The following is a 25,341-nucleotide window of genomic DNA, read 5'->3' on the forward strand; positions in this document are numbered from 1 at the left end:
GAGAAAAACTGAACTTTTTTTTTTTTTTAATCAAAGATCTATTTTTAGCTAGTCCTAGTGTGGTCTTTCTCATGGAAAAATGGTAGTTGATGAACATTTGTAGTCACAGTTTTAGTCAACAAAATTAACAGTGGTTCTAAATCTTCTTTATGTAGAATCTGTAATAGAGATGAACTGATATCAGTAGTACATGCTATTGGCTTATTCATTGTATCAAAGACAGAATGCAGAATTGCACACAGCCTGATTACATCATTAACAGAAGTAAACACATTTACACCTCTTTAATTTGGCAGTATGCATACAAGAAAGAAAGGCCAAACAGTGCAGACGCTTTATGGAGCCTCTTTTTTTTCCTTTATCTGTTTTTTGTGACCAAAGACGATAAAGGAAAATAAGATAAGGAAAACTGGATTTTTCTTTCAGATTACTTTAATGAAAAATTAAACTATTAACAGATTACTTGAATTGAAAACACATTACGTTACTTGCTACAACAAAAAGGTAATCTGAGTACTCTAATGGATTACTTTGTAATGTGTTGCCCTAACACTGGAAATTAAGAATAGAGTAGACCTGTTAGAGAAGTAGTTATGTGAACAGGGGCTCATGTTAGCTTCATTAGCTTTAACTAAGCCATTGTAATTATGTTAGCTTTAGCTATATTGTATTTTGTTGTAATATAGACAAGGCTGCCCATAAGGAAGGGATGAAGGAGAAAGCTTTCTGGGGTCCAGTCAATTAAGGGGCCCATGAACATCAGGAAAATCATGGTCCATTGTAAAGTAACTCTGTAATGACCATATTTTATATCTAACCTGAATAGTAACCACTCATATCAATGCAAAAAAACAAAAAACAAAAAAACTGATTTTATTTATTCATTTATGCTGTAGTACAACATAGCCTTTTTAAAGATGTAAACCCATTTCTTTAAACAAAATTGTGTTTTTTTTCCTAATGTTAACTAAACTATTTAGAAAGTAATGTCAGACTGTCAGATTTCAGGAAAAAACTCAAAAGGGAGGACCCAAAATGCAGATAAACAAAAGGATTTGATTAAACCAAACAAAAGAACTTACTCAAACTAAATCCACAGGAGTTAACTCAAAGTCCAAAAAAACAAAGCAGCAAAATCCATCGGAAGCACGAGGTGTAACACAGGGAATGAGATCTGAGAAGATATGCGACGAACTAACAAAGACCAGGGAGAACCAGAGCACTTAAATACACAGGGAGTGATTGCACAAGGAGAAACAGGTGTGGATAACGAGACACAGGTGATACTAGTGAGAGTAATCACAAAGGAGGGAAACTAAAGCAGGAAGAAAAACTAGAATCACACACAAGGGAAGGCAACTACAAAATAAAACAGGAAACATGGAACACTACACAAGAAGCACACAAACACTCAAAGATAACAAATCTGTACACTAGAAGCTAAACAAGGGAAACACTGAAAACACAGGGGGATACAAAGAACCAAACACAAGGAGGGAAACTCAGACACAGGGAGAAAAACTAACAAAGAACAAACTAGTAAATATACTAGAAACTACAACTAAGAAAGGCCTAAAAACACAGGGAACAAACGAAACATGAAACAGGGATTAACTAAACATGAAACACAAGGAATTACTAAACCTTAGAAACATGAAATATACCAAATAAGCACAGGAAAAACATAAGAATCAGAACATAGATAATGACACAGACGTCATAGCTAAGCCATCGTGCACAAATGTTAGGATACCAGAGAATAAAGTAGAAAGAATTGTAATAACTTTAAGGGGACCACATTTTTAAAAATTGCAAAGTAAAGGTGAACATTGACAACGGTGGGTTAAGTGTGGTAAAAATGCACTGAAATAAATGGTGAAAAGTGGTGAAAGAGTGTCAAAAATGCGTTAAAAGAGGGCAAAAAAATTTGATGAAGTAGCAAGTATTAGTCAAGAGTGGAAAAATGGGTGGTAAAAATGGTGAGAAGAAGTTAATAATTGTCATAATTGGTTGAAAGTTGCACAAAGTGGCAAAAATGGACAGCCTAAGCAGTGAAAAGTTTTAAAAGTAGCAAAAATGGCAAAAATAATTAAATGGCTTTAATGTGGAAAAAATGGTACAAAGTGGGCGGAAGGTGTGATGAAAAGGGGAAAAAGTGGCAAAAAACGGAAACCAATGATAGCATGACACACCTTTCAGCTCCAAAATGAGGTAACTTTTATCCAGGATGTTAGCACCAATGCTATTGATCCAATGCTATTGATGCATTGATATCATCAGTAAATCACAACCAGGGAGGGCTCATTCCCCGGGTTTTTCAGGGGCCCAGTCAACTCTGTAGGCGGGCCATAACGTGGGTAAATTAGCTTTCGCAAGTGTAGCATAAGTGAAAGTAGCTAACATAGCTTCAGCAACGTAGCCACAAAACCTATATCACTAACTCGTAAGCTTTAGCCTTAGCTACATTAGCTGTGTTAGCATGTTTTTGTGGAGGACAGATTTTTTTCCTGTAAGCAGAATGTTTACTTGGCTTTATTACACATTTTGTAATCAGGTTTTGCAGGTCCGGTTTTTGACATTTAACTGCTGGTGTCCTAAACCAATACTAATCCATACCTTAACACTTACACTAAAGCTAACTTAAAGTTAATTTTAATTTGAAAGGTTTTGCGTGTATTTCTGACCTGACAGAGGCAGTGTCTCAGCAAGACTGTCTTCAAAAAACTACTGCAGACTGACATCTGATTTTGTTTAACTTAAAATCACGGCCAAAAACTACATTCACTAGGGCAGGGTATTGCTAAGAACCTCATGATTTAATTCGATTTCAATTCTTTAGGTTGCGATTCAATTCGATATCTATTCGATATTGATTTAAATGCTTTGATGTTGATTCAGTAAGAAGAAATACACAAATGACCTGTTGACAATTTTTAATATTTATTTTCATGCCCGTGTGAACATATGTGGTAGGTCACCTCACATTTTTTTTTAGCAACAAAACAACTGAAAATACAAATTTGCACAATAATAACTTATTGGACATAAGGAGAACAAAAGTAAAAAACATGCCAGTTCTGTATAAACACTGAAAAAGTAAAGTGTATGTAAACTTTAATAATATTTCTTTCCACTTAGAAATTGTGATAAACCTCACATAACATGGTTATGGTTGGTTGTTGTTTGGTCGAGTGCGACTTCCATCCATACAATGCGAATCACACGCACAGTAACCCCCACTGGCCAGGAGGTGAATCACTTCAGAGGATTTGCTGAATCGATATTGAATTGAGGGGGTAAATATTGCAATGCATCGATTAATCGATATTTTTACCCACCCCTAGCATTCACACATGAATATCAAACATGGCAATTTAAGGAAGTTTTCAGAGCGATTGGTTTCTGTAGGAAACGTCTAGAGCAAATCAGTGATGAAACCAGATCAAATATTTGATATCATAGAGCCTCAAACATCCCTGGTGTTTACAGACATGACTGGTGACAGCAGCTTCACAGCACAGCTGCAGCTGACTCACAGCTTTGTTTAATAATTTTCTCTCACATTAGTCAAGTCTTAGTTGACATTTTCTTTCTGCTACCACAGAGACGACAAAGGAAATCTTCCTGGTGACGACTCTCAGTCGGATGTCCATGTCGCAGAGGGATCTGAGTCACCAAACTCCTACCTGGATCAGGAATGTCGGGGGCGATTTCCACTGGTGGAAGAAGATACCATACTGTACTGCTACGAGTACGACCAGAACCAGGAGGTGTCGTCAGTCCGCAGGGGCAGTACCCCCACCTATGGTATGACGTCACACTGGTCTGCAGACAGGCTGCTGTAATTACTGTATAAGAGCCACGAGCCAATATGACACGTGTACACTCTGGAGACTTTTTAAGACGTCTGCCTCTCTTTTGAGTGTGTGTGAGCGTGTGTGGGCAGCTGTGTAATATTGACATTTACTGTTTCTCTTCTTCCTTCAGGCAGGCTGAGGCCCATCTCCATGCCGGTGGAATACAACTGGGTGGGAGACAATGAAGACCTGGCCAAGATGAAGAGAGAGAGCAGGAGAGGTGAGTGGGAGGCCGTGGGAGGGAGAGAGAAAAAGAAAGGGAGGCAGAGAAAGGAGGGAGACAGAGAGGGACAGAGCAAGATGAGGTGAGTGGGCTGATATCTCATAATATCCTCACCCTCTCAGATCTCTGAGCCAGGAAGTAGAAGGATGAGCTGGCCTGTCAAACTGATAACATGCTGGATATCAGTTCCTACCTCCATCTCCTCCGTATGTTCATAATCTATCTCTGCTCCTGTTCTCCCCTCATCCCTTTCTTCTCGCTCTCAGCTGCACCGTTTCTTTCTGTTTGGATATAAAAAGTACACTGTTGCTTTGGCAACTGTAGAAATACATCCAGAGATTTTCACATTTTGTTGGGGACTGCCGGGATAGGTGGTAAATGGAGTGGGAGGAGGCTGATTTGCTTTATTTCAGTCTCAAAGAAAGAGTTGAGTGATGTGTTTGTTTCCTCTGGGGATGATGGTGATATGTTGCTCCTTTGGGCTTCTTTTTTTTTTTTTTTTTTTTTTTTTCAGAAAAAGTGATGGAGCTATATTTATCTACAAGAAGCAATATTTGGAAGTTTGAGGACTTCCTGCCTGACAACAGTCTTACGCTGATGATTATTAATGCCTTTCTAATAGAAGTCTTTTGAAACGTCAGCATTCACAGATCTCTGAAAGTCATCGTTAAATCACAAACAGCTGACTCATCAAACAGGAGATCACACAAAGTTTGATCATAAACTATTTCAGTTACCAATATTCCCAGGATTTATGGAAAATTACTTTCTGCACTTGCTACATAATGTGTGAAATTAATGAGACACATTTTTGAAATTTTGTTAAACCTTTTTATTAAGTGCATAAAAAAAACAGAATCAGTCCTGTTCAATAAGAAGAGATTGCATTTTGACCCAGAGTTGCACAAATGACTGCTGCAGTTTTGCATTTTCACTCCTTTGCTTATAAAATCAATCAATCTTTAATCACACAGTGCAAATTTATAACAGCTATTATCTTAAGACACTTTACAAAATGAGTAGGTCTATAATAGACTTTTTTTTTATACTTTATTTTTATATTTTTGTTTTTTCCACAAACACATGGAACAATGAACAAACAGGGTCATCACATGTCGGACAGAATGTTTTGTCAGCACATAATATAGAGCTTAAACTACATATAAAATAAAATAAAATAAATCCAATTTACAGTAAGGTTACAATAAAGTGCATAAGTCAGTATTTCCTTAGTCTCCTTTTACAAATCAAATAATGTCCCTTGAGCTCAAAAGTCTCCTGAATGTTACAGATTTCACAAAGGATAAAGACATCACTTCAGGTTACAATATGATTTCCAGTTTTTCCAATATTTTTCCCCTTTTTTAGCAGAGAGAATGAGAGTTAGTCCATTTTATGAATGTCCTGAATTTTTTCCTTTCATTCAGTTATCATTGGAGGTTCCTTATTCAACCATTTCCTGGTAATTGCCTTACTACTACCAGCTAGTAGTATCTGCAATAAGTACCTGTCCTGTTTCTTAAGTCCAGTTGGCACACTTCCCAAATATACAGTACTGAAAGAAAAATTAAGCTCAGAACTGATTATACCCTAATTGCAGTCATAATATTCACCCAGTATGAAGACATAACAGGACAATCCCAAAATATATGAAAATGACCTGCGGACATGTTTCCACACATTCTCCAGCATTGACCATTCTCTGGGTTGTTTTTTTGTATTTGTTTGATTTTAGGGGTGATAAAATACTGTAAAATGTTTTTCCAGGTGTATTCTCTCCACAAGTGGGAGCTTGATGTGGTCGACTGCATTTTACATACGTTTAGCAATTCCTCTTTAGTTTTATATGAGCATCTTTCTCCCATTTAGCTTTGACATACAGTGTGGAAAGACCCTTATCCAGCTGTAGACACGAGTAGATTCTGGTGATCATTTTTTTTGTTAGTCTCATCGTTAATTATGTCAACAAAAATCTTTATCAGACACAACTCCTCCTCCTCCTCGGTATTTTTTTTTATGTGTTTTTCAAAGTAAGTTCTTAATTGTAGATACATACAGAAATCCTGCCTCTCTAAATTATAGATTCTTGTCAGTTGTTGAAAGGACCTCAAACCTTTATTATTTCTATAATAGACTCTTTATAATAATACAGTGAATCATCAAACCAATTTTTATTTTTCACAAAGACAACCCAAGTAAATACAAGATGCAGAGTTTGAATGTTTATTTGATTTTTTTATGGGGGGGGATCCAAACCTATCTGACCCTGTGTGAAAGAGTAATTGCCCCCTGAACCTAATAACTGGTTGTGCCACCCTTGGCAGCAATAACTGAAATCAAGCGTCTGTGATAACTGGGGATGAGTCTTTCACATCACTGTGGAGGAGTTTTGGTCCACTCTTCTTCGGAGAATTGTTTTAACTCAGCCACACTGGAGGGTTTTTCAGCAGTAACTGCCTGTTTAAGGTCACACCACGGTATCTAGGTTGGATTTAAGTCTGGACTTTGACTTGGCAACTCCGAGTCGGATCATTATCCTGCTGCATAACCCAAGAGCGCTTGAGCTTGAGGGCATGAACTGATGGCTGGATGTTAACCTTCAGGATTTTCTGGTAGACAGCAGAATTCATTGTTCCATCAATCACAGCGGGTGGTCCAGGTCCTGAAGCAACAAAGCAGCCCCAGACCATCACACTGCCACCACCATGTTTGCCTGTTGGCATGATGTTCTTTTTATCAAATGCTGTGTTCAACTTTAGTCTCGTCAGTCCACAGAATATTTCTCCAAAAGTCTTGGGGATCATCAAGATGTTTCTCGGATAATGTGAGACGAGCCTTTGTGTTCTTTTTGTCAGCAGTGGTTTTGGCCTTGGAACTCTCCCATGATGCCATTTTTGAGGCCAATGAGGCCTGCAGGTCTTTGGATGTCGTTCTGGGTTCTTTTTTGGCCTCCTGGATGAGTGGTCGTTGCACTCTTAGAGTCATTTTGGTTGGCCGACCACTCCTGGGAAGGTTCACCACTGTTCCCAGTTTTCTCCAATTGTGGATAATGGCTCTGACCGTGGTTCACTGGAGTCCCAAAGCCTTGGAAATGGCTTTGTAACCTTTTCCAGAATGATAGATTTCAATGACTTTGTTTCTCATTTGTTCACTTTGTCTGACAGCTTTTAGGTTCCAGGTTTGGACCCCCCCCCAAAAAAAATAATCATTCAGACACTGCATCTTGTATTTACTTGGGTTGTCAAACATTTAAGTGTGATAAATATGCAAAAAACTCAGAAAGGGGGAAAATACTTTTTCAGAGCACTGTAAATGCTTAATTCTGAATATTAAAATACCAAAACCAAACATGTACCATGTAAATATATCGTGCAATAATGACTTCCTCCATAAGAATTAAATCAAACTGCTTCTGATTTGTCGATACCAGCTTTGTGTTCACACTTGGCTGGGTGACGCTTTTTTAAGCTTGTTTTTATGAGGCTTTAAACCAAAGAAAAGACTCTTTGAAATTAAACGACATTTTCAACTGAATCAGCTTTGAGATGAATATCATTACTTACATTGATTGGCAGTACGTTGTTTTCAGATGTTTATTAGCCCACAGTCTACTGCTCTTTCTAAATGAAACTCACAAAAATATTGGGAGTTACAGATTCTTCTGTCAGTTTACAGAGGATAATTACATTTCAGTCAAGAAACATGATTTGCTGTTTTAAATATTTTTATTTATTAGCAGTTATTAATTTGCACTTTAACAAAATTATACAAAGTTATCAGTCAATGACTCTACTGTCAAGATTTGGAAGCCTAATGGCAGAAGCAATGAAAGACTTAGAATGACTGTATTTTTTCCTACAGGGTGTGATAAAGCAGCAGCCTGAAGGTATTAAAGTAAACTCAAGGGACAGGATGTGGCCATGTTGGGAAATTATCACTTAAGCTCTTTGGACCACCTACTTCTCCTACGCAGATCCCTCTGCTGGACTTTCATCATTATGGAGAAGCTTTTAACCATATTGTACAGACTGCTCTTGTCTTTGACAGACAGACCATCAAAGCAACAAACAAAAGAGAACTCCAAAAGAATAAAGGACTGATAGAAAATTAACAGCATTTTGTCATAGAGATTGAAGGACTAACTACCTCAGTAAGTGGATTCTTTGTTGACCTCACTTAGCAATATTCTTTTCTTTTTTAACATATATTTTTGTGCTTTTAATGCCTTTATTCAGAGAGGTGCATAGTGGATAGTATCAGACACATGGATGTGAGAGAGTGGAGGATTGACGAGCAGGAAAGAACCCGCAGGTCGGACTCAAACCCAAGCTGCCCGCATACATGGGGGCCTAACACAGCCACCTTGATCCTAATCCTAACCCCTAGTACTTAAGAAGATTCTGACATTCACTAAAGTTCTAACAGTCCTTGCTCTTCAGGAAGTACAACATTTTAAAGATTTATATTTTGGGGCTTTTTTATGCCTTTATTGAAAGAGGAGGAAAGTGGACAGAATTAGAAACAGGGATAAGAGAGCTGGGGAGAGACGTGCGGGAAAGTGCCACAGGCCAGATTTGAACCCAGGCTGACCACGTACATGGGGCACGCCTTAAACCACTAGGCCACTTGGGCCACATGAAGAACAAAATCTAACAGACAGAATCAAATGATTAATTGTGCACTTATCAACACTTACAGTAAATATGCTCAACTAAGAAACATAATAACCTTTGTTTTATATCACCTATTTGTATCAATTTAGTGCTTTTTATTACTAAATAATACCCTATGCACACACAACAACTTTAAATTTAACCTTGCAGTGTTTGATCTTAACTTCAAAATGTAAAACTAGAAAAGCACTTGGAGAGCGCAGACCTCCGCCAAGGCAGCTCAGTCCCCCTCAATAGTAAAGAATCCGTTAAAAAAATTCTTGGATCCAGACGGTGATCTGGGTCGCTCCAAAAATCTAATCAGTTCTTCCTTATGCAATTTCTGACATTTCCTGAAAATTTCATCAAAATCCATCCATAACTTTTCGAGTTATGTTGCTAGCTAATTAACCAAAAAAAAAAACTAACTAACTAACTAACATAACCTCCTTGGCGGAGGTAATAATGAATATAAACTTAAAGCATGTTGGTAGAATTTTAATCATTTGACAATTAAAACAATATAAACCTACCTGAACAGATGGGTATCTAAATGCATTCAAATGATGTTCTACTGATTAACAGTGTAATTTATTGGATTCCTTTTGAATAAAGGATTTCCCTTAAATGTTTTATTGTGATTGTCTCCATTTTTATCTTATTTATGATGAATTATCCTATTGATGTCATTTCTGATCAAATCAGAACAAATGATAACATTTGATTAATCTGTTTGTTGTATATTCTTAATGTCCACTAGTGATACTATATTCTGGCCTTCTTTTCGTTTAATTTCGAGCAGCACTATATCCAAATTATCTTAAGTATTTCATATACCTTGAGTCCTCTGTGTGATTGCTTTTTTGCTTTTTATTTTAATGTTGACATTATCCATCAACTCACTCCTGTGTGATTTCTGTGTTCGCACACAGCCCTGCAGTCGTATTCCTAGCTACAGGCATAAAAGAGTGTTTTTTTCCATGCTTATTAGGACAAATGTGCATACGTTTTCAGCTTTCAATGGCATGGCACTGATTAGGTTAATACTACAGTTGCTAAAAGTTCAAGAGTTTTAAGAACACATCATGAATCTGAGATAGATTTTGAATTTAAGAAAAATCTCTCTTGAATGAGGGCCTATCATTCTTGTGTTAGTGTTTGTTATGCCTCTCCTCTTTTCTGAAAAGTCGATGCACAGAGTGCTGAAGTAGAAACATTTGTCAACAAAGTTGTCAGGTATGGCGTTTTACTTTTTTGTTTTGATTGTTTTTTTAACCAAATAACTAGTCAACTAAACTTGCTAGAAAACGTTCACACCTGGACATGAATCAGCACCATAAGAGCTCGCTCTAACAACAGAAACATTTGCAGAAAAATATATAATGCATAATGATTTTATAGTTTAACCCGTGTCCCATCTGTTAACATGGAGGAGGTGGAGCTATACAGCAGCGGGTCAAAGGATGAATGAATGATGAATGATGGTGCATAAATGCAAAAGTGTGCAGCACTAAGTTTTCCTCTGTTTTGTTCTGGCAGAGAATTCCCTGCTGCGTTTCGCCAGTGAAGATAAAACCCCGGGGGAAGACTTCCTGCTGGGACGCAGCCTGAGTCAGAACAGAAGGAAGACGGAGCGAGGAGCCAGCCCCACCCATTACACGCTTGTCCCCGCCCTGCAGATGGAGGTGTCCTTGTCCACATCCAGCTCAGACTCAGCTTCCCTCTACCATGTCAGTCCTAAATGTCTCTAAAATGTAGATTCTTTCATTGTAAACCAGCAAACCTGCATGTGGTCATTCTGGGTTTTTTTCTGTCTTAGCAGGTATTTGAAAGATCCTCACTGCTGTCAAGGTCAAAGAAGAAGAGTAAAGGTAAGACTTCATTCACTCAAACCTAAACATTAGAAGATGCTATGTGTCGAGTGTGTTTTCTAACTCCCTCATTGGTTCTGCTCCCCTGCAGCTGCAAGTCCCTTGCCTCTAATCAGCAAGCGGAGGATTTCCTGCAGAGACCTGGGTCAGGGGGACTGTGAGGGCTGGCTGTGGAAGAAGAAAGATGCTAAAACCTATTTCTCACAGAAGTGGAAGAAGTATTGGTTCATCCTGAAAGACACATGCCTGTACTGGTACATGAATGAGGAGGTGAGCGTGGTGATTTTCTGAAATTCTCAACTTTAGGCCTTTTTATGATGAAGTTCTTTGATTCACTTTGCCTTTGCTCTCCACAGGATGAAAAGGCAGAGGGCTTCGTCAGCCTCCCAGAGTTTCAGATTGATCGTGCCACTGAATGCAGAAGAAAATAGTACGTAATGATTTTAAAACGGGCACTTAAATGACCCACCAACAGCCCCACGTGTCTAGGTAGCTGCAGCATGTTAGGTTAGGAACACATTATAGTCCTTATAAAACTGAAAGTGTTTTCAGATCACTGCTTATCATGTTTCTGTTTGCACATACAGTTTAAAGGCACGTTACCTCCATTATGGATCAGTAAAATAGCGTGAGACCATTAAAGTGCATCATTGTGCTCATGCACAATACAAACAAAAGAGGACCCTCTCTCTGAGCTACATAGAGCTACTTTAACAGAAGAGTGTGTAGATGTGTAAGACTTCTAAAAATGTAGACCTTTAGATCTTTAGAAGGTCACATTAAATCCTGATCTTGATAAATGAAGCCTTATCGTTAAACTTTAAAAATAAAACAATCTCAAACAACATAAAACAGTCACTTCAAACGTCTGCTTTGAGCTGAATATAAATGCTAATTTTAGGGACATGCATTTTATTTTCATATTTCTCGTATGCTCTGCTTCCAAAAAATAAAACAGACAGGAAATAATGTAACTAACCTTTGTGCTATTTAGAGAGGCTTGCATAGAAATCCTTCAGAGGTGGGTGGGGGATTATCATTGGTTTTTTTGCAAGCCAATCCTCCACAGAAGATGTTCTACAGACCTCATTTCCAAAATAATTAGGATGTTGTGTAAATAAGTACAAAAACACATTGATTTGCGTAACCTTTTCAACCTGTAGACAGTTGAAAAAAACACTAAGGCAAAATATTTAATGTCAAAACTGATCAAATGTATTACTTTTTTGCATATTTTTACATTTTGAATTTGATGTCTGCAACATGTTCCAAAAAAGTTGAGACAGGGCAAGAAAAAGACTGTTAAGTTGTGGAATGCTCAAAAAACACCTGGAACATTCCACAGGTACAAAGACTAATTGGTCATGGGTGATAGTAACATGATTGGGGAAAAAAATGAGCTCTCCTAAAAAAATTCAGTCATTCACGATCAACAACGGTATGAGGGTCTCCATTGCATGAGTAAATAGTGCACCTGTTTATGAACAGTGCAAGGAATTCAGAGATTCACCAAAATATCATCATAAGATTCAGAGAATCTGGAAAAACCAACATTGAACTGCCGTGATCTTCAATCCCTCAGGTGGAACCGCATTAAAAATATTCACTCTGTGATGGAAATTATATTTTAGGCTTGGGAACAAGCCTGGATAAGTATTGTCAGTCACACTAGGGCTGGTAAAGTAATCCAAATTTAAATTAAACGGCAACATGTCCCACATGTTGTAATGAGGATTTGCAGGTCAGGTTTTTGACTTTTAACTTTTGGTATTCTAGCCGTCATCTTAACCTAACCCTAAAAAGAAATGTAATCCAAGTTTATTTCAAAAGTTTTCGCCTGTATTTCTGTTCTAAGATGTACAACATCTCAGATGAACAGTCTGCTGCCAGGCTGTGTTGGATTTCTGTGGGCCTGAGCTCTTCTGAGATGGAGTGACCTAAAGCAGAAAAGTGTGCTCTGGTCTGGTGGTTTTTAAAGTTATGGAAGTGATGGTCGTCAAGGAAAAATACCATCCAGATTGTTGTTGGCGCAAAGTTTAAAAGTCAGCATCCGTTTTGGTGCCCATGGCATGGGTAACTTGCATATCTGTGAGGGCACCTTTGATATTAGGAGGCACATAGACATATGCATTCATCCAGACAATGTCTTTTTTAGGGACACCATATTCAATACCTGCATACCATCCAGACCTTTTTCCTGTTCAATAAATGTATGGAACATTATTAAGTTCACAGTGTGACAATGGAAAGCTTGCCTTGGGCAACCTAAGATATCTATCAAGCATGAATAGGAAAAAAAATCTACTTTCAATACTTGATCTATCAGTGTCTTTAGTCCCCAGAGTAATGTTAGGAGAAGAGTGATGTGTACACTAGCAAACAGGCTCCTGTCTCAACTTTTATGGAATGTTTTGATGTGAAATTCAGAAATTGTGCATATTTCCAAAAATAAAAACAATAAATTGGATCAGTTTAAACATAAAATATCTAGTATTTTCTGCTGTGAATTTTCTGTTTTTATTCATATTTTACAAAGTCCCAACTATTTTGGGATTGTTCTTTGCAGATAAGATAATAAATGTGCTTGTTTGTACAGCACATAGCTGTTAGCACATTTGGTGAGTGTATTGCTAATTATATTACCAGATGCTGAAGAATTCCAGGTTTAAAAATGTATTATGAGGAGTTATGTTTCGTCATTGTGGCTTAGCTTTATGTATCCTTCTTAATCCTGCCATTCACTTTCTGGGTGCGGGATTGTTCACACACACAGAAAACTGACTAAGACTTTCCAACAGATCCCAAAATTATCTTCTAATGCAAGGTCTTGCTGTTTTGTGTTACTGTATGTGTGATTAGTGCCAGTTTATCTTGACAGTCCGTTGTATTCACATGTTAATGTGTGCTCTGCCCCCCGTTCCTGTGCCTACATATGATTAAATATATCCTCGGTTCCCTTTCAGTGCTTTCAAGGCTTGTCATCCGAAGATAAAGACTTTCTACTTTGCAGCGGAAAATGTAGACGACATGTCCCGGTGAGTTAATAAAGCTGTGATAGTTATGCAGTAAACTCCCCCCAATCCCACATGTGCAGTCACATTTAAAACTCTGATGGGCGGATATTGAATCCCCACTAGCAGACTGCCCACTCTCCTTGTATTCTCTCTTTGTGAAGTGATTGGTCAAATAGGGAGATCTCCACACACACAAACATAAGGAGGAGTTGTTGTAATGGATGTCAAAGAGCTGTGCGTCATGACTTTGACTTCTCCCTTACAGGTGGCTGAGTCGCCTCAGCATGGCAGTGGCAGGGTACTCTGAGCAGGAGAAAATTTGCCACGACCAAGGTGAGATTAGTCACACACTAAGATTAGTCATGTCCACATTCATGTTCCTAAAAAGATGTCTTCATCTGGTCTGCATTAACATAAACTCTAACAGAAAACCGTCAGCATGAAGTACAGGAAAAAACACGCTTTTAAACTTAGTTATCACATAAATATTAGTAAAGAATTCAGGAATAGTTACTTCTCCTAGTCTTTCTCAGCAGTATTTCCCTTCAGCTCTATCTTACACACTTCCTTTAGAAAGTATTCACCCCCTTGGATGTTTTACCCTTTTATTAATTTTATATATCAATCATGGTCAGTATAATTTGGCTTTTTAGACAAAAATAATTACAAAAACCATAAACGGGAAATTTAAAAACCAGCGTGGGTTAATCGAGTGGCATTTCATCGGAGAAAACAAAAGGGGGATAAAACAAAGAATATTGTGGATTAACTGGAGAGACTACGAGGTTAGAGAGCTGATCACACTCTGAACAGGAGAGGAGAGAGCAGACACATCTCTGCTCACAGCAGCGTCTGAAAAGTTCCATGATATGTTCAAGTGAGCTCGGTACTCTGAGGTTTCCGACCTCCGATGTAAATACGTGTGTCGTGACATTGCTTAAAGTCAGACCTCCAACTCAGAAACATGGGGAAAAAATGTCTACTGAATCTAATTGATCAAAATGAATGTTCATGTTATTTTCCCCGTATTTCATTTAGAAAATACAAAGTTTTGAACCAAGAAATCCAGAGTTTCAAGTTTCATTGAAAGCAGCAGCTCGGGTAGTGGCTGCCATCTGACTATGGGACGCTGAGGCATCTGTGTCGGTCGTGCTTTGTTACACCTTTGTGTGAATTGCTCATTGCGGAACAGAGACGGGCATTCCTTTTTTGCCTTTACTGCGGAATCTCTGTGTAAAAATTGGCTTATGTTTGGTGGACACCAAACACTCGAATCACCGCAAACACACCATCCCCACTGTGAAACAGTGTGGCAGCATCATGCTGTGGGGACGCTTCTTAGTAGCTGCCCTGTAGGGCTTGTAAAGGTAGAGGGTAAAATGAATGTAGCAAATTAAAGGAAAACCCTGAATCTTACTCAGTCTGCAAGAGAACTACAGCTTGGGAGAAGATTTATTTTCAGTGACACAATGACCCATAGCATACAGTGGAAGCTACACAAAAATTGTTTAAAGACAACAAGGTGAATGTTCTGGAGTGGTTGAGTCTAAGCCCAGACCTCAGTCCAATAGAGAATTTGTGGCTGGACTTGAAAAGGACTGTTCACACCCAATCCATGTGCAACTTGGCAGAGCTTGAGCAGTTTTTCAAAGAAGAATGGAGTGAAATTGTGAAATTGCAGTGTCCAGATGTGCAAGCCTGATTGAGACCTATTCACACAGACTCAGTGCTGTGATTGCAACCAAAGTTGTATCTACTAAGTACTGACTTGAAAGGGGTGAATATTTATGCCGTCACTTAATTTCCCTTACATATGCTTATTTAATTGACATCACTTTGTCGAAATCTGTTTTCACTTTGACACTACTGATAGAAACTATTCCGAAAGTTTCCAGTAAATTTTTGATGCCTCTATCCAGTACCACCTGTACTTCACATCTGATTTAAGCACTTCTGCTTTGAGCTGAATGTACATGCTAATTTTAGTGGCTGGAGGCAGACTGGGTATGGAATATTCTTATGCTTAAATGGACAGGAAGTAATGTAACTAACCCACATAGAAAGTCTGCAAAAGTGGGTGTCGGGTGAGATCAGGTTTGCCATTGGTTTAGATCAGAAAAAAAAGAGAGGGCTTCCTCCTGCATGGACAAGTTACCAAATTAGACCCTTAAATGCTAATTTTAAAGGCTGAAGGCAGACTAAATATTGAATGCTCTGGTGCTTTCTTGCTTCCTTAAATGGACAAGAAGTCATGAAGCTAACCTATATGAAGTATGCACAAGTGAGATCTGGTTTGTACCTCCTAAATGGCGTGCTGCAGGACACTGGTGTGTCTTCAGGCAAGTCTTGGTGTTCCATGAGACTCTGTACAAACACACACATTATTACTAAAACTATGCAACTAAAGATGCTGGAACATGTAAAAAATGTTTTTTTTCCAAGGATGTGAAAATGATGTGCCTTGAGGTTTTGGCTTGATGTTAGGTGTACCATGGACAAAAAAATGTGAAAACCACTGGATGGACTAAGAAGATGGGCTTCATTCTGCAGAGAAAAGTTTCTAAATTGGACTCTTAAATGCTAATTTTAGTGTCTGAGGCAGACTGGATATTTAATATTCTGGTTTTGGCTTCCTCACATGGAAAGGAAGTGATGTAACTAACCTACGTAGAAACTCTGCAGAAGTGGGCGCTGGGTGAGATCAGCTTTGTCGTTGGTTTATGGGGGGGGGGGGGGTTCATCCTGCATAGACAAGTTGCTAAATTGGATACTTAACACCTCCAGAAGACTTAACAGGAAGTTCTCACTTCTGATATTCCTCCTTCTTCACACTCAGCCTTAGCAGCAGTCAGACGTGGACTTCACACCTACTCCACACCGACGCTGCAGCTACACCTTTCTGAACACTTAGTCATGCACAGAGCTGATCTTTGTGACCTGATACAGCCGTGGAAAAGCTGGATCTGTCATAAAATGTTCATGAATGACTTCTTTAAGCTCTAAAGTCTAATAAACCATGATGAGTTCCAGTTGATCTGAATCCAGGTTGGAAGATTCTGATAAGTGTAAACTTTCAGCTGCATTTAAATAGATTGTTTCCCTGCTAAAGAAATGATAAAATGACACTGTCTGCTCATTCATGATAGATTACTGGAGTGAGAGTGATCATGAAGACATGGAAATGACCTCCATGTCCAAACAGGACAGTCCACCACCACCGTATGACACCTTTCCCAGAGCATCCTCAGTGAGTTCGACAGTTTCAAAAGATAGATATCACCCAGGGAGGACAAACCTCTCCTTTTACTAATTTAACATATATTTGCCTTTAGGTGAGTCCCTACCTGGAACCCAAACGTGGCCATCTTTCTTCCTCAGACACATTCCAGTCCCGCTCCTCTCATGAGGAGTTTCACTCTGAGCCTCTGGACGGCAGCGGCAACAATAATGGCATCTCCCCCGGGCAGAAGTCGAGTCACAGAAACTCCTGGCAGGACCAGATGGAGAGCAACGCCAGAATGCACTACTTGCAGACGTTTCCCGTAGAGGACAGCTTGCTCTCCGAGGACAGGGACCAGCTAGCGATGGAGTACCGTAGACAGTCCACCCTGCCAGCGCAGCGCAGCCTGCTGCAGGAGCAGTACAGAGCTCTGCCTCTGCCGCTCAGAGCCAGCATCGACTCTGAAGCAGGTGGGAAACCCCGCAGCTTCACGCTACCCAGAGACAGCGGGCTGCACGCCATCCTGGCCGCCACTGCTGCCTCATCAGATCAGAGGGAGCCTCGGCAGTACCATCTGGAGCGACCAAGGGACACAGGTCAGAATTTGAGCTTTACACCATTTTACCAGTAAACAAGTACATTTAGAGAATATGTCATCACACTGAAACTGAGTACCAAGGGGATAGGTGTTAGCTCACCTTCCCTTATTAGCAGAGGCTGTGGTCCTCAACTCCGTCTCAGTCCTATCCCACACTCAGAAAATGAAACTTTCATTACATGAAATTTAATTTCTTTAATTTCTATCTCAATGCATTACTTTAAAATATGAAGTTAGTCTCTGACTTTCTGGTATTGACTTGTTTTACCAACACGGTGGTTTAAAATTGATTCAACTAAGGTACTTCAAATCAACTTAAAACATTCAAGTTCACCTAAATTAACTCTGGTATGTTCCATAGACTTAAAAAGGAAACATGCCATGTTTCCCTTTGAATCTTATAAAACAAGTTTTTCATCTGTGTATTTTTTAGTCATTCACACCATATTTAATTCAATATCTCCACACACATATTCACAGTTAAACCATTACAATGCATTTGATCAAAGAAGTACACTTTCAGAGAGTTCAGTCCCATATAATATTTGGTTGCCCTCCACAAGCAGGACCTCTCTAACTGAGTAAGTAACTTCACTCATGATAGAAAGTGTCCAATGCCTAAAGACATTCTGGGGAAACTCTGCAGATTAAGAAAACACCCAAGGAACCCCGGTGTGCTTTACCTGAGGAAAAAAACTTGCATTTCCAAGTTGAGTTAGTAGTTTATATGTAGTTTACAAGAGTACAATACTCCCACTACAGCACAAAACTGGATTAGATTCATGCAAAATATTTCATAACTTCAACAAACAGTCAAATACAATTTTTAGAAGGCAGCAACTACAGTACTGGCATAACTTTTAGGCGTGTTTGGGCCAAAAAGCTGCCCGAGAGCACAATCAGGCATGAAAGATAGTTGACACACCCCAGGTTGTGCTCTGGATATCCTTGCTTATTACCAGGAACATGGAAAAAATAAGCTGTTGAAATAACAGACAGGCACATCAGGCCCCATGATGGATCCTTAGGGCCCTACATGCCTGAAACTTAAGCACATGACTGTATATTTGGTATAATTGGTTGGCAGAAAATTAATTGCCAGCTATTTTGATTAAGCAATTACTTGAGTGACTTTTAAAGAGAGAGTCTTTAAGCTTTCCAGTGAAATGAAGAGCTTCTGGAGTATTTTCAGTTCATACATTAAACCCATTAAAAGTAGACACAGAACTTTGATGCCCTCCATCAGCAGTTTATGACAGTGCCATCTCTTCTCTCAACACAGATGCTGTAGATACCAGGATTACTAGGAAAATGTCCCTATAACCAGCAGCAGCAGCAGAATTTTGTTGTTGAAATTTCCTGAAAATACTACCGAAGTGCTAAATCAATACACTATAAGTAGATTAAAACTCCAAAATACATTTAACATGAGAATCAAGGATAAATGTAGATGCTGGTGAAATTAAATGATCACTTACCTTTTCCAACTCAGAAAACAAAGACCAACTAATTATTCTGGGTAAAATTAGTCAAAAACGCCTAACCAGGAATACCCGAGTAAAATTAAATGCTGTATTTAAACTATTTGATTACAAGCACAAAGATAACACTGTGAAGTTTCTGCACAAACTGTCAGAGTCACTGTCGCTGCTACTGGCACTGAGTAATACAACAAAAAACAAACAAAATATTATTTTCCCATCTTTATTTGTATTGTGAAACAAAGGCCTGGAGATTACTGTAGCTGGGAAGTATTAGCTGGAAAACTCAACTGGACCACAACATGAAGACTCATGAAGACTAGCTTAGATTCAAAGCTGATAACAAAAATACAGAAATTGAGTATTTTACACTTGTTTTTATGAGGAGCAGTCCAAGTGCTTTCAAACTGGAGACTCCAGAAAGGTTTTAGGTAGGCAGATATATTTCTATATAGCATTGCCTTGAAAAAATACATTATGAAAGCAAATAAAGGGGACTTTTGAGAACAACAATAGCAAAATTGAAATTATACATCAGCAAACCATGGATCTTTATGGATGTAATCATGGTTTTGGATGATAAATTTAACTGAATTTTATAACCAGGAGAGTAAAGTAGAGCTTCTGATGGTGAGCTGTGTCATTTTTTCGTGGTTTGTTTGTTTGTAGCCTGACAAATGTATTAATTGTGGCTGCTGTAATGGTTTTATCCTGGAATGGTTAACATGGTCAAAAAATGAGAATCAGTGCTTTCTGGTGGTATATAACATGTTACGAATTTTAAATAACTGAACATTTTCAAAAAATATCTGCCAGCTCTCAGCCGGGCACTCTCATTTTTAAGGGGTTTGAACTTTACTGCCAAAAGATTTGGAGGAGGCCTTGAACAGGTGCAGTCTGAAGCATCTTTAGTCCTCTTTTGTATCTGCAGCTCTTGTTAAACCACTGTCACATATCAGATTCGAGAAGTATCATAGCTAACTGACTTCAGTCAAATGTTTTGTTGTGGGAAGCAGCACATGAATAATTTGTACAGGTAACAACTGACACAATTATGTAGTTTTTATTAGGAAAATTATTCAACACAACAAAAGCATTTATTTTATGTAAATTGTAAATGAAAATTAACATTAAGGCTACAATTCATCTTTTTCTCTCCCAGATTTCTTGCTTGATTGACTGTCTGATCCAAATAAAAGGCTTGAAAGACCCTCTAACATCTTAATAAAAATGCCAGATCACCGATTGATATATACAAGAAAATGTCCAATTTTGACTTGTAGACTTATATTTATGTTTAATTAGATTTATTTTAATTTTTCAATATGAAGTAGTGACATTGACATTAACTTATTATGACACATATTATGAGATCAGTAGAATCTCCAACAGCAGAATATAATAAATGGTAAATAACAAATGGTATAATAAAATGGTGTGGCAACATTTAAACATTATTTTGGTTATTTTTGCTTTTGTTCTTCTGCTATTTCTAATGTACTTCTGGTGTATTTAAGAAAAAATGAAGTAGCTGAGCTCAATAACTAAAATGGCATCAAAATATATTTTAAAAATGCATACAAGTATTAATGTTGGGGGGAATAAAATGAAAGTTGAATTAATACATTGTTAGTCTTAGCCAGAGGCATAGGTTATGTTAGGGATTTAATGAACCCTAGATTAAAAGCAAATAGTGAGGATAAAATATAATAGTAGAAGTAATTTATTAAAAGTTCAAAACTTCCAACATCTCTAGATTGTACTCACACAGGAATAAGTGGTGGAAACAAAGCTCTAAAATATCTAAAAGCGTTCCTTCTCTTCTTACCACATAGTGCTGCAGCTGCTCTCATACTAATGCATTTAACATGCAGTCTGCTTACTGTTTTGACGTAGTACTTCATCAAAAAGATTGGGCCTTGAACTCTGATCCTCTTTAATACATCAGTCACAATCAGTAGCACATCAGTGCGTGCCTTCTCTGCAGCTCAGTGGATGTGACATCTCTTCAGCTGTGCAAAGGATTATGGGTCAGAGTGGCCAGAAAAGCATGTTGACTTGCATGCTGCAGAATGCCACTGAATGTAGTGGAACATCCTGATTTGTTGGGCATGCTGCATTTGACATACAATTACTGCGACATGTTTAATCTTTTTATGGCATACTCAGCTATAAAAGAGTATGGATCCAATGTCTTATCATGTATGGAAAATGTTTAAAGGCCCTCAATATCAAAAACTGTAATCTGATCAAAATGGAGAGGATAAATATCAGGGGATCACTGCAACATTGAGCTAAAGTAATAAGACGCTGGTGTTCTTCAGATCTGTGTTTAACTGTTACTTACAGACCAGTCTTTTCATCTGCAGTGAGGAGCAAGTGTGCCTATTTGTCGTCTGTTATTTCATTAAAGCTGCTAACATGCAGCCAGAGCCAGCAAATGTCAGAGGTTGAATACGCGCTATTATTGCTTTATTGGATTGGATTTGTAGCCAGCCCATTTTCAGCCCCTCTGAGACCTCCAGGGCAGTAGTCTAAGTGAGATGAAATTTAGTGTCTTATTTGATCATGATTTATGTTGGCAGTCCACTCTCTCTCACACACTCATGCTCACTCTTTCTCTCTCTTTCCTGGTCTCTCTCTTGCACAATCGAGATGTCACTGTGCCTCTCGGCGTTGTCTGAATGGGGAAGCGAGGAGGAATCCTTTCAGCCCATGTTAGTGTTGAATCCTGAACAGGATAAAGAAACATGCCCGAGGGTCCTTTCTTCTTGTCCTCATTTATCTACTGCTCCACCGTTCACTCTCTCCACCACTGCCTGTAAAGACAAGAAAGGAACACAAAACAGGCGGCAAATAAAGCACGATACATTTTAAAGCTTGGGCCCAAAGCTTTAGGACAAAATAAAGAGACAGCCAGCAGACTCAGACACATGGGTGTAGTGCTAGTTTTGTGCCAACAGGGGGCAGTGTGTGCAGACAAGAGACTAGATAGGAAATGGCAGTTTATTAGAAAGATGTATGAACAGTGCACAAAATGCTGGAAGTCTGATTTTCCCTAGAGACTTCAGCTAAATTAATAGAATCACCAAGTACAAGAACAATGTATTTATGCATCCTGGATTTCTTTCAGTTCAAGTGAATGGGAGAGGAGTAATGAAGCAGCTAAGGAAAGAAAATAAGAGATGGAAATTTGGGCGAAAGGCACCATTGAGCTACCACAACTAAAACACAGAACGATTTTGGTTTTAATAAGAACTTGCCTTTAAATTTATCTACAGTTAATGGCTCTATGGACATCAATTACAGCTCTGGAAGTAATATTAATATCCTCACTGTACGTAAACACACAAATTCAAAACAGCAGACTTTTTGCCGATTTTGACATTAACACATGAAAGTAAACGTTTTGTTGCAACCGGTGTTAATTAAGAAAGTGTTCCCATAAAACAATGATGGACAGTAACTGAGTAGATTTACTCAAGTATTGTATTAATGCTTCTCTTGGAGAAAAAATTGGCTTTTTAAAAACTCATTTAATTTGGAAGATTTGATAAAGATAATTTATTAGATCATTTTTACTTTCATCACTTAGGATTTTTGCAGTGGAAAGTAGGACATTTTATCAAAAGGAGTTGCAGATTTAGCATATTTAAGTATAATTAAAAGATTACATATATATATATATTTAAAAATGTGTTTATGTGTTTCACCAAACAAGGTTTTAAAAAGTTTTACTTCTTTGATTGATATTTAATTGTAATCACGTGTGATGTTTTCTTTTGAAACTCTGCCAGATTATTGAAGTTAATATAACTCAACTATACTGAGCTATCTGCAACAGGAAAGTGATCATGGAAACAGCAACCCATCAAAATCTGAATTAATAAAAGTTTTAATTATCCTGAAAAGGGCAGTAATGCTGTGTAATTCTGTGTAAATGTAGTTCTGTTTTACTTCTTAATTTCAACTGAAGTGCAAAACTTGTAAAATGTACTTTAAGATGATGGTATGGCTATTCTAGGTCATTAATCTTAAACTAAACAAGACTAGGTCAAAACCTAGTATATGGCTGACAGTGACTATCTGGTATGCCTGTTGAAATGGTGGACAGGGGAGAGGGGTAGCTCCTCCTACTCCTCCAAACAAGGTATCTACAGCGCTATAGACAGAGCATGGCGTCAGCGGTCCACTATGCCTCATGCACCGCCATTAGATGTCACTACTCCTCTGTTGGCGCAACTCTGTACAGCTCTGAAAGTATAGCCAGTCACTCAGTCAGTCAGGCAGGCAGGCAGGCAGGTAGGCAGTCACATACAGACTCGTGTAGAGCTGACCCCAGGACGCTACCAAAAAATAATATGTTCCATTGTCAGCTACCATATGTTATTAGACCAAGGTCTTTTTCCTCATTTTCTAATCTGCAAAATGCTTTAAGAAATCTTAATTTGCATACTGAAATGAGAAATAATACTGGCATTTTCTTTTCTATATATTTGCATGTTTTTATCCAACAATCAGCACAAACCATACAAACCATGTCGCTAACAGGTTAAAAATTTTAGATGCTTGATTGAATATCCAAAGCAGGACTATGACTTATTAAGAATATTTGCAGTGTGGTTTACATTCACTTTGATACATATCCACCACTTATGCAACATGACAGTGCTTTATTTCAGGCTTTGCATGTTGCCTGAACACACTTCAACCTGTCATCAGGAAACAAATTCATCTGAAAAAACTCAACACCAACATTTCTTTCCAGGAAAATGTCAGTCAGGATAATCTGCTGACCTCACTGTCGGCTTTATTTTTGAGTCACTTCACCAGCCACTTGTTAGCTCGGCTCTCTGCCATTTCCTGCTGGGCAGGTAGCAAACAGTCAGTTTGTGTGAATGTGTGGGCAGAGAGAAGCTGCCTACATGTTCATATAATGGATAAGTGAAACATTCACTGTTAAAATGGTTTTACTGAAGTTTATGTCTATGAGATGTGATTGTTCAGCTTCAGAAAAGTAACACTTTACATGCATTTAATGTTGCTTTCCTTCTGTTCAGGCCTTGGACAAGACTGCAGGATGCAAGCAGACTCTTTGGGGGATTTGTATCGGGCTCTGGAGCAGACGAGTCTGTCCACCTCAGCTGACCACAGATCAGCCAGTCGCCTCGAGTACAAGCGCTCATTTGTCCGCAGAGTCAACGACCCGCTACTCAATGACAAGCTTCATCGCCTAAGGGTCCTCCATAGCTCACTCAAGGTATAAAAACATCTTTAGCACAAAAATTCAAACCCAGAAGTGTTTGTTTATTTAACTGACTACTAATAGAAACCTTTTTCCTCCTTACAGAATGTCCCTCTGCAAGACACACACCGCTCACTGGGTTATTTAGGATGAACATCAGTGTGCTGATTGAACCTCACACATTGCCTCTGCTTGTGCCTCATACAGCCAGCGTCCCTCCGCTGGAGTTAAAAGGCATCAAAAAACCTTTTACCCCTGCTCGACTCTACATATCCTTTCCTTTTACTTCTCCTTCAGCCTTGCTCTGAAAGCAGGAGCACAAAGACTTGTTGTTTCTCTGCCCCTGATCTCTTTATCTATGTATATATGTTGGTATAAATATTAAAGATGAGGGCTGTAACAGAAGGCAAAAAAAAAAAAGTTCAAACAGACTGACAGGGTTAACGACAGGGTTTAAGCACTTTGCGTTTGTGTCCTAAATTTGTTGGAGAGCTTTGTAAATCATTGCTCGCGTGCATGGCCATGTTTTTTTTTTTTTTTTTTTTTTTTTAACTTTATGCTGGAGTTGTGTACAGCCACTCAGTGAGTAGAAGCTATTTTGGATGTACACAACATTCCGTTATGCATGTGTGTATGATTTAAAAGTATGTTTGTTCTATGGGTGTACAGGATGTTAAGCATTTATATAAATATTTAATATTACACTACAACAGTGAATACACAATGTTTCGGGGTACTTATACAAATTGTAAATCAAGTGCTGTGCCTCAGTGATTGTGAATGTACATTGTACTTTTTCAAGACAGGTGAAGATAAAGAAAGCAAGATATCCCTCAAAGCAGGAGCACAAAAATAGAACGCTTGGCAATAATAATAACCAGTATTGTAAATTTCAAAGGAATGATCAGAATAGATGTCTATTTTTGTATGCATGCTGTCTACCTAATTGTTTGTAAATCAGTTTTGTATTTCTAAGTGCGTTTGGTCTGGAGAATACCGTTGTTGACCTCCCTTCCCACCTCCTTCACTTTGTGTTTTTAAGACTTACTTTGCAGTTTCCCCTCAAAGTTTCAGATTTTTTAAGTGTTGGCCACAAGAAGAGAAATATCTGTATTTATTAAGTGTTTAATGTACAAGCATGCTTTGTATAACTAAAAAACACTATTACCATGCCATTGGA

The 25,341-nt window shown here is 38.4% G+C and overlaps 1 protein-coding gene across 3 annotated transcripts in view; it reads left to right on the plus strand.

Annotated features, from left to right (window-relative positions):
* The window catches only part of LOC121518863 (connector enhancer of kinase suppressor of ras 2-like), a 69,667-nt gene extending 44,326 nt beyond the window's left edge, over positions 1-25,341 (plus strand). For 2 of the 3 annotated variants that reach the window (XM_041801530.1, XM_041801532.1), the window contains exons 11-22: positions 3,605-3,807; positions 3,988-4,077; positions 10,272-10,462; positions 10,552-10,603; positions 10,695-10,873; positions 10,960-11,033; positions 13,567-13,638; positions 13,883-13,950; positions 16,764-16,864; positions 16,950-17,433; positions 23,977-24,176; positions 24,267-25,341. In XM_041801530.1, the coding sequence (XP_041657464.1) occupies positions 3,605-3,807; positions 3,988-4,077; positions 10,272-10,462; positions 10,552-10,603; positions 10,695-10,873; positions 10,960-11,033; positions 13,567-13,638; positions 13,883-13,950; positions 16,764-16,864; positions 16,950-17,433; positions 23,977-24,176; positions 24,267-24,314 (1,762 nt within the window). In that variant the 3' untranslated portion in view covers positions 24,315-25,341. The remainder of the gene's footprint in view (positions 1-3,604; positions 3,808-3,987; positions 4,078-10,271; positions 10,463-10,551; positions 10,604-10,694; positions 10,874-10,959; positions 11,034-13,566; positions 13,639-13,882; positions 13,951-16,763; positions 16,865-16,949; positions 17,434-23,976; positions 24,177-24,266) is intronic. The other variant, XM_041801531.1, reaches the window with a different exon arrangement.

This window comes from Cheilinus undulatus, linkage group 12 (genome assembly GCF_018320785.1).
Source record: "Cheilinus undulatus linkage group 12, ASM1832078v1, whole genome shotgun sequence".
NCBI lineage: Eukaryota > Metazoa > Chordata > Actinopteri > Labriformes > Labridae > Cheilinus > Cheilinus undulatus.